The 17,709-nt window shown below is 44.6% G+C and overlaps 1 protein-coding gene and 1 pseudogene across 1 annotated transcript in view; both read right to left on the bottom strand.

Moving 5' to 3' along the window:
• Window positions 1-15,241, bottom strand: part of BRF1 (BRF1 general transcription factor IIIB subunit) — a 623,639-nt gene extending 608,398 nt beyond the window's left edge. The window contains exon 1 of the mRNA XM_077464483.1: window positions 14,941-15,241. Within this exon, the coding sequence (XP_077320609.1) occupies window positions 14,941-15,124 (184 nt within the window). The 5' untranslated portion in view covers window positions 15,125-15,241. The remainder of the gene's footprint in view (window positions 1-14,940) is intronic.
• On the bottom strand, window positions 999-1,555 carry LOC143942102 (large ribosomal subunit protein eL18 pseudogene; annotated as a pseudogene).
• Window positions 15,242-17,709: the final 2,468 nt, after the last annotated feature.

Here is a 17,709-nt window from a genome sequence, read left to right as displayed (position 1 = left end):
GCAGGCCAGAATCAGGTGCAGGCGGATAGCGGGGATGGTAGGTAGACAAGCTGGGTCAAAAGGTCACAGAAGGCAGGTTCTCAGGGTCAGGATACTCGCACGCTGTAGATCAGACAGCAAGAACTCAATGTGACAGACCGAGTTAAATAGCCCGTCTGGCGCCAACAGGCACATGTGCAACCAGGCACGAACGCCCGGCGGAAGGCCCAGACTGTCTTTCGCTGGCAGGATCTTCCTGACAAAGTGACACTGATCTCTGCTCCCTGTGATTGGAGCAGAGATCAGTGTTCACCAACACACAGCCACGCCCCCCCACAGTTAGTAACACTCCCCTAAGACACACTTAACCACTACACTGCCAACCCCTGGTAAAAAAATCTTATATTTTTTATATATATATATATATATATATATATATATATATATATATATATATATATATATATATATATATATATATATATATATATATATATATATATATATATATATATATATATTTGCTGATCGCCATTACTAGTAATAAAAAATTATTAATAAAAATGCCATAAAACTATCCCCTATTTTGTAAACGCTATAAATTTTGCGCAAACCAATCAATAAATTGCTTAATGCGATTTTTTACCAAAAATATGAAAAATACGTATTGGCCTAAACTGGAAAAAAAAATGTTTGTTTTTTTATATATATTTTTGAGGGATATTTTTTTATAGCAAAAAGTAAAAAATAATGCATTTTTTTCAAAATTTACGCTCTTTTTTGGTGTAAAAAATAAAAAACACTGCAGGGGTGATCAAATACCACCAAAAGAAAACTATTTGTGGGGAAAAAAGAATGTCAATTTTGTTTGGGAGCCACGTCGCATGACGGCGCAATGGTCAGTTAAAGCGACGCAGTGCCGAATCACAAAGTGGTCTGCTCTTAAGCCAGCAAAATGGTCCGGTCTGAAAGTGGTTAAAGAGTTAACATCTTTAATTATTACAAAGCACTGATGGCGTTTAGTTCTTGTAACCTCTGCGACCTCTCGTGCGCTCAGACTTCCTACCCTTAGAATGAAGGTAGGGCTTGGTGTGACTGTGTGGGATACCAGGTGCCTTTCCAAAATGTCTGTACACCTCACGTTCCTTATGAGGATCAGAAAGCAGAACAGTATTCTAGCCTTTGGGGGCAGCGAAAGCCAACTGGTCAAATGTCAAAAATTGTCCACCAGTTTTAAGAATTCTTCTGTGTACTCCGGAAGACACTAAGCGCACACTCCTTGAGTTTGGGGATATCTTGAATTCTGACATCATCTGTGATGCATCCAACCACCACAGCAGTTTTGCTTTCACGTCCAGGAAGCTTCATGTTGCAAATCAAACGAGACAGAGAGAGGGATGGTCTGTTAGTGCGGCTCACGAAAAAGACGCCTTAAAACCACGTTGTTGAAGGTGGCCTTTGTACGACGAGCCAACAAACGATATCCCTTAACCAGAAGTCTAAGGTAGATATCCTGACATTTGGGCTCTTTTTGCCACACCTTGTGCTCTTTGTTGCGAAGAATATCTACTCCCATGATGGCGGCTGCTTGGTGAGGAAAAGCACCTCCGTGTTTTTACATAGGCGACTAAATCGAAGCAGTTTTCACCTTCGTTCCAGTTTCAGCCTAGCTGGGTGGAAGTGCCGGATTGTGGGACAGGAGGCCCAGGAAGAGCAGCGGAAGGGGGGGGGGGGGGAGAGATGGAACACCCCCTCCCGCTCCTTTAGGATTACAGCCGAGAAGCTTTTAGCCACATCAGCTGTTAGTAATAAAATAATAAAAAAAAAAAAAAAAAAAAAAAAAAAACACGACCACCAGCTCTAAAAAAAAAAAAAAAAAATTGTACCGGGGTGATGCCTGCAGCGGTATAACCCCTTCAAGCCAAGGCCGCATATGTGCGTGCAGTCAGCATAAGGGGTTAAAAAAAAAAAAAAGTCTAAAAACAGCATATAAAATTCTGACCAGTCTCACATAAATCACCTCACCCCAGAGGTAGAGCCTGGCGGTAATCTACTTGAGACTTGCTGGAATTTTATATGCTGTTTTTATACCATAGACGCTGGGGTGGTGAGGTTTCATTCCACTCAACAACTGGTACTGCACTATTAGAAACACTTTATATTTTCATGTATGTTTGGAGCTACCGGTGAACTTCACGGAGGCATTCTTAAAAGGAGAAGTACACAGAGAGCAGAGTGGGTTTGACTCCTGTAGGGTCTTTACGAGAGCCATTGGAGATCAATGTGGAGCCATCTGCTGGTGTGAATAATTTTGAGCTATAAGCGTGTTTGAACCTATAAGGGTCTATAAAGACTATAAGGCATTAGAATTAAATATGCAAAATTTAAAAAAATACAGTTTATTAAAGCGGAGTTCCACCCACTTATTAAACTTAAATAAATATATAAAATAGCAATATTTTCTTCATTGGTCATTATTTTTTTTTGTCAGCTTATCATGATTGCAAGTAGTTCAGTTTCCCATCTTTTACAATGTGTGGGGACACAGTGCCTTACCCCTCAGTACAGGTGCCGTGTGGGGAACTCTGAAATTGTAATGCATTACTGTCTCACTGACACTTCCCTGCACTGCTCTTCTGATGGGGAGGGAGTCGAGTGCCGGCAAAAGAGTCTCTGTCTGTGTGCTGCTTGCGGCACCAGTGTCAGGGGTTGCCTACCTCTGCACTATAACTTTTGCGAAAACCAATCAATATGCACTTATTGGGATTTTTTTTTACCAAAAACATGTAGCAGAATACACATTGGCCTAAATTTATGAAGAAATTTGATTTTTTACATTTTTTTTTTTTATTGGATATTTTTTATAGCAGAAAAGTAAAAAAAAATGTTACGTTTTTCAAAATTGGCAGTCTTTGTTCATAGCGCAAAAAACAGAGGTGATCAAGTACCACCAAAAGAAAGCTCTATTTGTGGGGAGAAAATGACAATTTGATTTGGGTACAGAGTCACATGACCACGGAATTGTTAGTTAAAATAACCCAGTGCCGTATTGGAAAAAATGGCCTTGTCGCGAAGGGGGAGGGGGAAAATCTTCCGGTGGCCAAGTGGTTAATACTGCTTTAAAAGCACACTATAGAACCACTCAAAATTCATCATGACACTGACAAAGACTGATAATCCCAGGAATGCATTCACAAGCATTTTATAAGGCTGTGGCTCCAATAGAACTGAGAAGGATCTGCATGCAGCCATAAAAAGTCTATTATTTCAGGTACTTATATAGCGCCGTCAATTTACGCAGTGCTTTACATATATATTATACATTTACATTAGACCCTACCCTCAAAAGGTGCTTACAATCTATGGCCCCCAACGCACATTTATAAATATATATAAATATATATATATATATATATATATATATATATATATATATATATATATATATATATATATATATATATATATATATATATATATATATATATATATATATATATATATATATACACATATACATATACATATATACACACACACACACGCAAGGGCCAATTTAGACAGGATCCAATAAACCTACCAGCATGTCTTTGGAGCGTGGCAGGAAACCGAAGTACCTGGAGGAATCCCACGCAGGCACAGGGAGAAACTCCATGCAGGTGGTGTCGTGGTTGGGATTCAAACCAGCTAACCTTTTTACTGCTAGGCGAAAGTGCTGACCACTACACCACTGTGCTGCCCATCAATAGGATCTTATCAAATCCTAAACAGACATCTGTGGGAACCATAAACAAATAAGGAAGAAAGATTACAAATCTATACCCAACCATAGCCAAACCCACGTGCGTTAAAGAAAAAAAAAAAAAAAAAATGTATATATCTGCAACACGTGCACACATCTCCACATTTTAGCACTTTAAAGCGGGATTCCACCCTAAAGTGGAACCTCCGCTGATCGGAACCCCCCCCCCCCCCTCCGGTGTCACAATTGACACCTTTCAGGGGGGAGGGGGTGGAGATACCTGTCAAAGACAGGTATTTTCACCCACTTCCGGGCATAGACTCCCACGGGAGTCTACGCCATTTCCTGCCCTGCCGCGCTGTCTGCTGGGACACACACGGGTCCCAGTGACAGCGCGGAGATCTCCTATTGCGGGTCGCGCATGCGCAGTAGGGAACCGGGAAGTGAAGCCGATTCGCTTTGCTTCCTGATTCCCTCACCTCGAATGGCGGCGGCAGCAGCCGAGGCCCGAGCGGTCGATCGGCCTCGGCTGCCGGCATCGCTGGAACCTGGGACAGGTGAGTGTCCATTTATTAAAAGTCAGCAGCTGTAGTATTTATAGCTGCTGGCTTTTAATATTTTTTTTTTGGGCGGAATCCCTCTTTAAGGAATTCCAGATATGGATATTTTATACATAGTTATGTTGGTCCAGCTTGGAGCACTGTAACTTTGAATATACCATACCTGGCTGATGCCCCTGGAAGCTGGAAATAAACAGCACTACTCCGGTGCTCTTCCAGATCCTGTGCAAAGTGGGCGGTCTGATGTACTATGAACAGAGGAGGGCAGCTGCTCAGCATAGGCACCATTCAGAGAATGTCTTGCATTTTCTGAATGAATGCAAAGTGTTCTCCGATTGGATGAGGTGAAGAGGCTAAGTGGTGACATCACGACATGAGACCCGGTGTTCTGGCAGATAGTGTCCTGCCATCATATAGTGTCCGCCCCATACTGCGCATGCGCAGTACGGAGCAGACGAAGCTTCGGAAAATCTCCGAAGATGAACGGCGCATGTGCCGTGAGTGGAGGTGGTAGCCCCACCATCCAAGCGGACATAGGGTTGTGAAAATTAGAGGGCTGCTCCCCACGCTTCAGGCTCGGCTCTTTTATATTCCAACTCTATGTCCACTTGGATGGCGCGGATAGAACCTGGACTCACGGCGCACGCGCCGTTCATCTTCGGGTATCTTCGGAATCTGTGTGTGCTGTGTACTGCGCATGCGCAGTACACAGCGGACACTATCCGATGGGGGACAGTATATGATAGGACACCGGAAACAAGTGGTGATCACCGGAGTAGCAGCGCCTATCTGTGCTTACCACCTTCCAGGGGCATCGGTCAGGTATGGTATACACATCAATTACATTGGTCCAAGCTAGACCAATTTAATATATACAAACACAATTTCAGAAACAACTCAGTATTCCTGAACCCAGCGCTAAATGGATTGTATATGCCCTATCCCTGCAGCTGCTGTTATCATAAAATTCCAATCTAAAACACAAAAAACAAATGTCTGATTAAAAACCAAACACCAACAGCGCTAAATATTAAAGTCGCAAGAAAAATTTTAAAATTTTCATTACCATGCATAAAATTGCATCACAAACGCATGCATAAAAAAAATTCAAAATAAATAATAATAATGAAATAAATAATGCTCCTGCTACATACACCACAGTGAACTACCAGTCCATATAATACTTAGCAACTACATGCCCCAGCTTATATAGCTATCTTGAGTGTGTAACAGAATTCATGCGATAATTAACAGCGTCCATATGTATCCTTGGGATAGATAGAGAGGAGTGTAGCCACACAGAGTGTCCAACCAATTCCCAAAAGTGCGAGTATCTCTTCCTTCTGCTCTATACTGTCACCGTTCACACCATGTGCACTATCCCCTAGGTGGCCGCTTACCAGAGGGTCTATGCAATAAGGCTCTTATCAAGGATGTTTCACTGCTTTTATCAGCTCACCACTCTTCTACTGATCCCAATGGTCTCATGAACGTCAGAAGCATGAAAGGATAAATATAAGGCTCCAATAGTGTTATACCTTTTATTAAATCAAAAACCAAATATCCCACATACTCCATGCACTTACATTAAAAAAAAAAAAAAAAAACTTTTAAAACAGCATATCACAGCGTCACAGAGCACAGCCTCTCACTGCCAGCCGGTTTGCTCTATAGCCGCATGGAGTATGTGTACACTTTTGGGAATTGGTTGGACACTGTGTGGCTACACAGCTATATAAGCTGGAGCACGTAGTTGTTAAATGTTATATGGACTGGTAGTTCACCGTGGTGTATGTAGCAGGAGCAGTATTTATTTCATTATTATTTATTTTTAATTTTTTTATGCATGCGATTTTATGAGTTTGTGATGCAATTTTATGCATGGTAATGAAAAATTAAAAATTTTTCTTGCAATTAATATTTAGCGCTGTTAGTGTTTGGTTTTTAATCAAACATTTGTTTTTTGTGTTTTAGACCAATTTAATGTTGTATAAACTATCCGTACCTGGAATTAGTGATGCGCCGATACCGATCTCGGTGCCGATACTAAGCATTTGCACAAGTATTGGTACTCATGCAAATGCTCGGATACCTGAAACCGATACATTCAGACTTGGTTCTTTCAGCGGGATTCCTCCACTGACAGCTGAAATAGCCAGTGTTTCTTTAGATTAGGCAACCCAACAAAACTTGTAACCGAAGTGACGTTCCGTCACCCCTATCTTGGTACACCCCGCACTTGTCCACAGTAAGGATACAGCGAGCGGATATCTTGTTACTCCCACCAGAGTCTTGCATTTCACAATTATTTTTAACAGTAAACTGAGCTTATATAGTGAAATACAGCATTTAAAAATCCCTCTGTTTAGATGTTCAATTTTAAAAGCAGCGGCAAGCCTGCTAATCTCCCAAATTTGCTAATCTGACAGAACAGTGCTGCGTGTCAGTGTTCTGTCAGATTAGCAAACCTGTGAGATCAGCCGGCTCGCCGCTGCTTTTAAAAAACAATGAGGTAGATGCGTTTCATGCAAGCGTTAGCGCTTAGTCGTGATGCGTCAAAACGCGTCTACCTCTGCGTGTCCCCTGCTCCATCTGTCAACCAACTGTCATATGAAGCTTCAATAAAAAGGAAATGCAGCCATACTGAATAATTTCCAAAGGATTGTCCAGTGTTCCTTCCAGCATCTTCTGATGCTGGCCACCTACCAAGCAATGGTCGCTGTCATCTGGATTTTCGCGGCAGAAGGTTCTCATGGTTTTATGCCCGGATGCAAGTTATTGTAACTTTTACTACTTTATTTATGAAAAATTGTATTTGTACAATCCATGACACTCAGCTTTGCTTGTTTTGATATAAATGTGTCAGGTCATGTGACCGCATCCATCTTCTCGGTGGGGTCTCGCAGCTCCGCTGCTGTCATTTGGCGAAGCCGCGATGACGTCACTCCCGCGCATGCGCACGGGAGCTGACACGCGCGGCAGCTCCGTTGTTGAGAATGCCACGCTCAGTGCGCCTGCACGCTGCTGTCTACGGCGCATGCGCCGTAGACAGCGGTGCCTGTTTTCGGGCAAATATCTCTTAAACCATATAGGTTTAGGAGATATTTCTTGGACCTACAGGTAAGCCTTAATCTAGGCTTACCTGTAGGTCAAAGTGGTTTGTAAGGGTTTACAACCACTTTAACCCCCGCTAGTGACCGAGGAAAGGGTTAAATGGGCTGCTGCTGAATCGCCTGCAAAATGATGCCCATTGATTTTGATGGCAGGGGCAGTTTAGGAGAGGTGTATACACCGAACTGCCCCAAAGGTGCTGCTTGCAGGACTTTTTCCTTCACTTGGGCTTTCATACTGGGGCTGCAGAAGAGGCAGTTTACAGGCGGCTGTAAAACTCCCCAGTGTGAAAGTTGCCATAATGGGGTTGATTTACTAAAGTTGGCCAAACATTATACAATTTCCTTTAGGGAGCGACCTCCGCTGAGCAGGAAGATGAAAGGTCTGTCTCTGCACACTGCGCAGGGACGGACCTGTCACAGCACCGCTCTCCTCTATGGGGGACTGCGGTCCGTCGTCACCCGATCCGATGACGGATGGAAAAAATAGCTTTTTCCTCCGTCACGCTTTTTTGGGTTTTTTATTTTTTGTGCTATAATATAAATAAAAAAAAAATAAAAAAAATAAAAAGACCACAAATTTTGTGAAAAAAAAATGCTTTTTCGTTTCTGTCATAAAATTTTGCCAATTAGTAATTTTTCTTCATAAATTTTGCCCAAAATTTACATTGCTACATATCTTTGGTAAAAATAACCCAAATTAGTGTATATTATTTGGTCTTTGTGAAAGTTATAGAGTCTACAAACTATGGTGCCAATCACTGAAAAATGAACACATCTGATCAGGCCTTCAGTACATCAGGTGTATCTCATTTCTTGAGACACTAATGCCCCGTACACACGATCCGAAAATCGTACGGAAAATACCGCTTTCGAAGCGATCGTACGATAATCGGATCGTTAGTACAGAGCTTTCGAGAGCCGATTAGGACAGTACATCCGATATTATTCTATCGGACATGCACGGAAATTTTTTTCGTACGATGCCAGATCGTACGATTTTCGTTTAATCAGTACAGCTATCGTTTGAAAATGCAATACAAATGCATTACAACACATGACATCACTTCCGAATTTTTTTTCTGTCGTGCGGGAATTTTCGTGACTTTAGTAAACTCATCAGATTCGATCTGAGATTAGCATGCAATAAAAAACGGACAATCATTCGTCCGATAATCTCATCGTGTGTATGGGGCATAAGGCTGGGTTCACACTATACTGCACAACAGTAGTATGACTTTCATCCTACTTTGCTCTGAAACATCAGTCCTACATCCATCTGACTTTCATGAACAGGTTACTACTTTGGTCAGACTTTTCAGATTGGTCAAAGGACAAGTTGTACTATCAAAACTAACACACAATGGGAGGGGCTACAGCATAGAGGTCGACCGATATATCGGCCGATATTTGCCGTTTTTTAACCACTTGGGATCCGCGCTATTGCCAAATGACGGCATTAGCGCGGACCTACATTTCCGGGACTACGTCTATTGACGTCGTCCCGTGTACGAGCGGCCTGCGCGCCCCCTGAGGGGCGCGCGCGGCGCGCTCTGTGATCTGCGAGTCCATGAGACTCGCCTGATCACCGATCCGTGCAAGGGGTCGATCCCGACCCCTTATCACGTGATCAGCTGTCAGCCAATGACAGCTGATCATGTGATAGAACGGAGCCGGTAATCGGCTATTATTCCGCGAGGAGAAAAAAAAAAGCCGATCACCGGCGGCCGTGATCGGGACATCAGTCCCGATCACGGCCATCAATACAAGGGACCACCTGCCACCTGCCAGTGCCCACCTGCCTCCCGCAGTGCCATCCTGAAGTAAAAGTAAAAGCAAAAGTGCCCCCCGTCAGTGCCCACAGTGCCACCCACAGTGCCCACAATCTGCCTCAAAGGTGCTGCACCCCAGTGCCACCCATCAGTGCCCAGCAGTGCCGCCCATCAGTGCCCAGCAGTGCCACCTATCAGAGCCACCTATCAGTGCCCATCAGTCCCATCTATCTGTGGTACCTATCAGTGCCCATCCGTGCCACCCATCCGTGACATCTTATCTGTGCCCATCTTTGCCCATCAGTGCCGCCTTATCTGTGCCTATTAGTGCCGCCTTAACTATGCCTATCAGTGCCCACCAATGCAGCCCATCAGTGCCCACCAATGCAGCCCATCAGTGCCCACCAATGCAGCCCATCAGTGCCCACCAATGCAGCCCATCAGTGCCCACCAATGCAGCCCATCAGTGCCCACCAATGCAGCCCATCAGTGCCCACCAATGCAGCCCATCAGTGCCCACCAATGCAGCCCATCAGTGCCCACCAATGCAGCCCATCAGTGCCGCCTAATCAGCGCACTTCAATGAAGGAGAAAAATGACCCGTTTGCAAAATTTTATAACAAACTATTAAAACATGATTTTTTTTTTTTTTTTTTTGCATCTTTTTTTGTTTGTTTAGCAAAAAATAAAACTCTGAGCTGTAACTAAATACCACCAAAAGAAAGCTCTATTTGTGGGAAAAAAATGATAAAAATTTCATTTGGGTACAGTGTTGTATGCCCGCGCAATTGTCATTCAAAGTGCATCAGCGCTGAAAGCTGAAAATTGGTCTGGGACTGAGGGGGGTTTAAGTGCCCAGTAAGCAAGTGGTTAAATAATCGGCATCGGCCGATTGTGTTGATAAAAAGCCGATTCTACAGCGGGACTTTGAAATGACTTCTGTAAGAAGTCAGTGTGAGTTGCCTGAGTCGTCATAGCAACACTTTCCTCCTCTCTGGGCAGACTGCCAAGAAAAGAACTAAATGATACAATGTTTACACTTCTGAATGAATGAAGTCATCTCTGTGTGTAGAAGTTCTCAGTTTAACCATTTAAAGACTAAATCTTTTCTGACACTTGTTGCTTACAAGTAAAAATCCTGTATTTTCTGCCAGAAAATCACTTAGACCCCCCAAAAATTATATATATATTTTTTTAGCAGAGATCCTAGGGAATAAAATAGCGGTTGTTGCAATATTTTATGTCACACGGCATTTGCACAGAGGTCTTTCAAATGCAATTTTTTGGGAAAAAAATACACCATTTAAAAAATAAAAATAAAATAAAAACAGTAAAGTTAGCCCATTTTTTTTTTTTTTTTTTGTCCAAAAGTTTTGACTACCCGTTTTTATTTAATATATAGGTTTTTTTTTTTTTTAATCTAGATCATACATACAAGTAAACTGATTGGAGGTTTGTTTTGTTTAATAAATGTTTAAAGCGGGAGTCCGCCGGGACTCCGCGTTTTTTTTTTTTTTTTTTTTTTAAAAGCCAGCAGCTACAAATACTGCAGCTGCTGACTTTTAAAATAGTGACACTTACCTGTTCAGCGCGCCCGCGATGTCGGCACCCGAAGCCGATCTCTAGATCGACACTCGAGTGCTGCCGCCGCCATCTTGGGTATGGGAATCAGGAAATGGAGCCTTTCGGCTTCATTTCCCGGTTCCCTACTGCGCATGCGCGAGCCGCGCTGCGCAATGAGGACGGTCCCCGCTGCCTCTGGGATCTGTGCGTTTCCCAGCAGGCAGCGGGGCACTTGCGGAAGGGGGCGGGCACTTGCGGAAAGGGGCGTAATGTACGCCCCTTTCCGCAGAGAGCTAGCCCGGAAGTGGGTGCAGTTACCTGGATTATCCAGGTAACTGCACCCCCCTCCCCCCTGAAAGGTGCCAATTGTGGCGCCGGAGGGGGGGAGGAATCCGATGAGCGGAAGGTCCATTTTAGGGTGGACCTCCGCTTTAAGTGTAAGAAATTTTCTGTATCACTTATGAAGGCTGCTTTCACACTGGAGCGGGCAGACGTTGATGGTAAAACGCAAGTTTTAGCGGCTCTTTACCATCATTTTAGCGGTGCTATTTGGCTGCTAGTGGGGCACATATAACCCAGCTAGCGGCCAAGGAAGAGGTTAAATGCGCCCATGAAGCACCGCTGCCAAATCGCATTGCATGCGCTTTGGCAGTGGTGCCCATTCATATCAATGGGCAGGAGTGGTGGAGGAGCGGTATACACCACTCCAAACGTGCGGCTTGCAGGACTTTTTTTTTTTTTTTTAACATCCTGCCAACGCATCGCCTCAGTGTGAAAGCACTCCGTCTTTCACACAGACTGCAGGGGAGTCATTTTGCAGGCGCTATTTTTAGCCCAAAAGCGCCTTAAAAAACGCCCCAGTGGGAAAGGTGTGTTAGATCAAGGGGGATTAAAAATAAATAAATAAAATAAAATCGGCCTAACATATCGGCCCAAAAAAATCGGCATCATATATCGGCTATCGGCCGCCATGATTTCTAAATATCGGCATCGGCATCGGCCAGAGAAAAACCCATATCGGTCGACCTCTACTACAGCATGGGGCAGGAAATAACACAATGTCGGATGCCAAAGTCGGATGGTTAGGACAAGGATCCAACTTTGATCCTACTTCAGCCCATTGACTGTCATTGAAGTAGGATCAAAGTCAGACCAAAGTAGTACAGGGAGCATTTTCAAAGTCGGACCGACTTGTGTCGGACCAGTTAAGACGGATTCCCATAGGGAAACATTGATTTTCACACGTCATGCGACATGAGCTCCCAATGTGCGAGCGTTTGTCGTACCAGTGTGAACACGGCCTAAGTCAGGAAAGTCAGGAAAGTACTAATACCCCCCGAATTACCCCTTTTTAGAAAGTAGACATTCCAAGGTATTAAGGAAGTAGCATGGTGAGTTTTTTTTTTACGTTGTAATTTTTTCCCACAATCCTTTGCAAAATGAAGATTTTGTAAAAAAAAAAAAAAAAAAAAAAAAAAAAAAATTTGTCATATTATTTCTCACACACAGCATATGCAAACAAATTACACCCCAAATTATATTCTTCTACTCTTCCCAAGTATGGCAATACCACATGTGTGAGACTTTTAAACAGCCTGGCCATACAGAGGCCCAACATTGAAGTGGCACTTTCAGGTGTTCTGGGAGCACAAATTACATCTCATTTTTCAACCACCTATTACACGTTTGAAGGCCCTGGAGCACCAGAACAATGGAATTGCCCACAAAATGACCCCATTTTGGAAAGCAAACACCCCAATGTATAATCTATGAGGCAGAACGATTCTTTTGAAAGGTTCATTTTTTTCCCCAGATGTTTTTGGAAAAAAAAAATAAAAATGAAACCGCATTTTTTTTTTTTTTTTTTTTTTTTTTACACAAATTTGTAAATTTATAAGGCTAGGTTCACACTATTGCGATGCGGGAACGCCGCGAATCCGCGGCGTTTTCCCGCATCGCATACCTCCCGCCGGCAGTTCACACTGCCCTATGCGGACGGCTGGGGGTGTCAATGTTATGTTAATGACACCCCCAGATCCGTCGGCATATCGCAGTGCGATCTGCCGACTCGCACAGGAATCGGATCGCATGGTGTGAACCCCCATGCGATCCGATTCCGTTGCGGACCCAAAAAAGGGTCCTGTGCGAGTTTGCTGCGGGACAGCTGCGAGTTCAGCCATACTATCTGTATGGCTGAACTCGCAGTGCTACGGAGATCGGATGTGATTTGCTGTGCGAATCACATCCGGATCTCCCCCCGCAGCAGTGTGAACCCAGCCTAAAGATATTTCCAACACATAGCATGTATATAGCAAAAATGACAAACAAAAACACATTTTGCTACTCTTCCTGAATACAGGCGGTCCCCTAGTTACAAACGACACCTACTTACAAACAGGAAGGAGACAACAGGAAGTGAGAGGAAATCTACCCCTAGGACGGGAAATTCACTCCTGTAAGAGTTATTATGGCAAAAAGGCACCTCCACTGAAGCTTTATCACTAATCCTTGTTTCCATAACAACCCAAAATTTTTCAAAATCCAATTGTCATTGGGACAGAAAGTGAGGTGAAATTTTCTGATCAGGGGCACAGGCAGAAAAACAAACATTACAGAGGTGTTATCCCTTCCTTGTGCTATCCAAAAAACGTAAAAATAGTTTTTTGGGCTGGAGCTACGTTTAAAAAATGTTTTTTACCTGTTCCGACTTACAAACAGATTCAACTTAACAACAAACCTACAGACCCCATCTTGTTTGTAACCTGGGGACCGCCTGTATAGCGATAGCACATGTGTGAAACTTTTACACAGCCTGGCGAAATACAGAGGCCCAACTCTGAAGTAGTACCTTCAGGCGTTTGAACATAAATTACACATCTCATTTCATTCCTACCTATCACACTTTTGAAGGTCCTTGAGCACCAGCCCAGTGGAATTACCCACAAAATTACACCATTTTGGAAACTAAACAGCCCAACGTATATTCTATGAGGCATGGGCTGCCGATAGGTACTCTGTTGGGCTACTGACAGGTACTCGGGTACTCTGTTGGGCTGACAGGTACTCGGGTACTCTGTTGGGCTGACAGGTACTCGGGTACTCTGTTGGGCTGACAGGTACTCGGGTACTCAGATGAACTGTGACAGGTACTCGGGTACTCAGATGAACTGTGACAGGTACTCGGGTACTCAGATGAACTGTGACAGGTACTCGGGTACTCTGATGAACTGTGACAGGTACTCGGGTACTCTGATGAACTGTGACAGGTACTCGGGTACTCTGATGAACTGTGACAGGTACTCGGGTACTCTGATGAACTGTGACAGGTACTCGGGTACTCTGATGAACTGTGACAGGTACTCGGGTACTCTGATGAACTGTGACAGGTACTCGGGTACTCTGATGAACTGTGACAGGTACTCGGGTACTCTGATGAACTGTGACAGGTACTCGGGTACTCTGATGAACTGTGACAGGTACTCGGGTACTCTGATGAACTGTGACAGGTACTTTGATAGGTGGTGACAGGTCCTCTTTACGGGGGGGGGGGGGCAATCAGTGTGTGTTGTTGTACAGTGTAGGCGGTAACAAGATGTTACTGCAATATCTCCTCCTAACACACGATCAGTACGTGAGGAGAACCCGGTAACATCTCGTTACAGCGGTTTGTTGACGTGGTAAACAGCCGTCGGCCAATGGTCGGTGACGAGCAGTGTTCCCAGGAACACCCCGCCGTCGTGCATGCGCGCTCCCGATCGTGCCCTGAAAAGTAGGGTGGTACCACCTGTGATCGGCCATGATGTCATCAAAGCTGATCACGTGGTAAACAGCCATGCCCTCGGTAGAGAGTGGTGTCTCTGTGACACACCGCCACCGAAGGAACAGGGATGCGCGCGAGAGAGAGAGACAGGCACCCTCGCCCGTCACCGGTCCCTGCACCCAGGGCACCCTCGCCCCTCACCGGTCCCTGCACCCCGGGCACCCTCGCCCCTCACCGGTCCCTGCACCCCGGGCACCCTCCCCCGTCACCAGTCTCTGCACCCCTATATACACACACAATGTAGTACCCCCCCCTGTATACCATGTAGTAACCCTCCTGTATACAATGTAGTAACCCCCCCCCCCCTGTATACAATGTAGTAACCCCCCCCCCCCTGTATACAATGTAGTAACCCCCCCCCTGTATACAATGTAGTAACCCCCCTGTCACTCACACTCGGAGGACACGAACTGTCCCACAGCGGACGATCCTCCTCCGGCGCTCTCCACGAACTGCACCTCAGATACGATGATATTGTCCTCCAGCACCGACCCGCACCCCGTACACACCGCATCCCCCCTGGCCGCGTCCACATCAATGTCCGTACAGCCGCAGTTCTTACACACCCGGCTACTCATCCTGCCGGCTGCCAACAACACGTGTGCTGGAGAGAGGACCGGCACCGCTACAGAAGCCAGCAGCCGGCTTCGATCCGGGCCTACACAAGGCGGCGCTGCAGGCCACTTCCAGCTCCAGGTCTCGCGAGATTTCACCGCTAAATTCAGAAAGTTCTCACGCATTAAAATTGGCCACTAGATGTCCCCTCAGCACCGCCATCCACAATGGCTTCTCTCGCTCGCCATCTAGTGTTCATATATCAGTACTACTAGTCATGTAATGAGGTGATAATTATTTTTGAGGTGACCAAATAAACAATTATTATAAAACATTCGTTTTCACCTTTTTATCAGCCCCATTCACACCGCCGCACCGTACTTGCTTTTTTTATGCACATTCTACATGTGAAAGCAGCCTATTCATTTGAATGGGCTGCCATAAAAATAAAAATGCGCCAACGGAAGCTCCAGGACATTTTCTGGCGTTTAACGACACAATTTTTTTTTTTACTGTGCATTTTGTCACATTTGTTGCACATTTGCCATCTGCATGTGGTTTACCCCCCCTCTTGACCAGGCTATTTTTTGTGATACAGCACTGCATTAATTTAACTGACAACTGCGCGGCCGTGCAATGCTATACATAGATAAATAGAGCTTTCTTTTGGTGGTATTTGGTCACCTCTGTGGTTTTTATTTTTTGCCTTTAAAAAAAAAACTGAATTTTTAAAAGAAAGATAACATTTTTCACTTTCTATTATAAAACATACCCAATATAAAAAAAAAAAAATCGAATTTCTTCATGAATTTAGGCAAATGTGTATTATGATACATATTTTTGTTAAAAAAATAAGAAAAAATCCCAATAAGCGTATATTGATTGGTTTGCACAAAAGTTACAGCGTCTACAAACTATGGGAAAGATTTATGACATTTTTATAGTTTTTTTTACTAGTAATGGTGGCAATCAGCAACTTATAGCGGCACTGCGATATTGTGGCGGACAAATTGGACACTAAATTACACTTTTGCTACTTTGTGGGAACTAGGGTTGCCACCTTTTGTTTAAGTCAAACCCGAACACTTTAGCAGCGCACAGCAATGTTTTTTTATAGTATAAACTATACATCTATTTTGCTATTAAATAACATTTCTAATCATATGACGTTAAAGTGGAGGGCCACCCTGAAAAAAAAAAATATTAAAAATCTAAAAAAAAAAATCTCTTTTTTTACTTACCAGAAGTGCCTGTTGCTAGGCACATAATCCTAATCTTCCTCTTCCTCCTCCACGCAGCGTCTTCTGGGTAATGGGTCGCGCTGTGTTCTGGGAACTGTGTGTTCCAGAACACAGCGCGTCCCATTCACAAAGCGCTGCGTGACTCGCGCATGCGCAGTAGGAAACGGGCAGTGAAGCCGTAAGGCTCCACTGCCTGTTTCCCTTACAAGGAATGGCGGCGCCGGGACCCGAGAGCCGAGGGACGGGTCAGCCTCGGGCGGCCGACATCGCGGGCTCCCTGGACAGGTAAGTGGGCTGATTAAGTCAGCAGCTGCAGTGTTTGCAGCTGCTGACTTTTTTTTTTTTTTTAAACGGCCCTCCGCTTTAATAACAAGAGTGCCCCTTTACATCGGAGTCCACAGAGTTCCCCTTTTACATCTGAACTCGCAGAGTTCCCTTTCACTGTAAGGGGGGACTCTGCAGACTCTGATGTAAGGGAGAACTCTGGGGCCTCTAACATAAGGGTTGCTCTGGAAAACCCGATTTAAAGGGGGAACACTGAAAACTCTGATGTATGAAGAAGACTCTGATGTAAGGGGAAACACTGTGGCCTCTGGTGTAAAGGGGAACTCTGATGTAAGGGGTGCTCTGAGAACCCTGATTTACCTTTGTGTACCTACTAGAGGCAGGAGAGAGAAGGGGGGGGGTAAGACTTCAATCACAAACAGGGATGGATGATGAGCTCACTCACCCTTTGGCAGCACTTCTCATCCAGATGTATCTGAGGCTGCTTGACTTCAAATTTCCGGCCCCAACTTTCCTTTTCTGAGGCGCAGCGCCAGGGAATTGAGTGAGAGCAGACAAAGAGGGGTAGGGGTGGGGTAAGAGGTGCAGATCGAACCCTCTCTCCTCTCCCATCTGTGTGTTTTTTTTTGGGGGGGGGGGGGGGGGTTGTTAGTGCTGCCTTTAGGCAGTGTGAAAGAATGTAACAGACACTCTCAGCTGAGACAACTGCAGCCAGAAATCTTGCTGGGCAGCCATAGCCCAGTCTAAATAATGTGTCCGGGTTTCAGACAGTCTGAAACTCGGACACATGATTCCAAACCCGAACTGTCCGGGTGAATCCTGGACAGGTGGCAACCCTAGTGGGAACCAGTGACACTAATACAGTGATCAGTGCTTCAAAATATGCACTGTCACTGTACTAATGACACTGGCTGGGAAGGGGTTAACATCAGGGGTGATCAAAGGGCTAACTTTGATCCTAACAATGCATTTTCTCACTGTGGGGAAGGTGCTTTTACTATGGGAAAATATTGATCCACGTTCCTGCTTTGCAGAGACACAGGATCAGTAACTTCCCTTCTGGCAAAACGACAATCTTCCAT

This window comes from Lithobates pipiens, unplaced genomic scaffold, assembly GCF_037356315.1.
Source record: "Lithobates pipiens isolate NorthernLeopardFrog02 unplaced genomic scaffold, aLitPip1_a1.2 Scaffold_30, whole genome shotgun sequence".
NCBI lineage: Eukaryota > Metazoa > Chordata > Amphibia > Anura > Ranidae > Lithobates > Lithobates pipiens.
The sequence above is the reverse complement of the archived record's forward strand: the minus strand, read 5'-3'. Positions and strand labels throughout refer to the sequence as shown.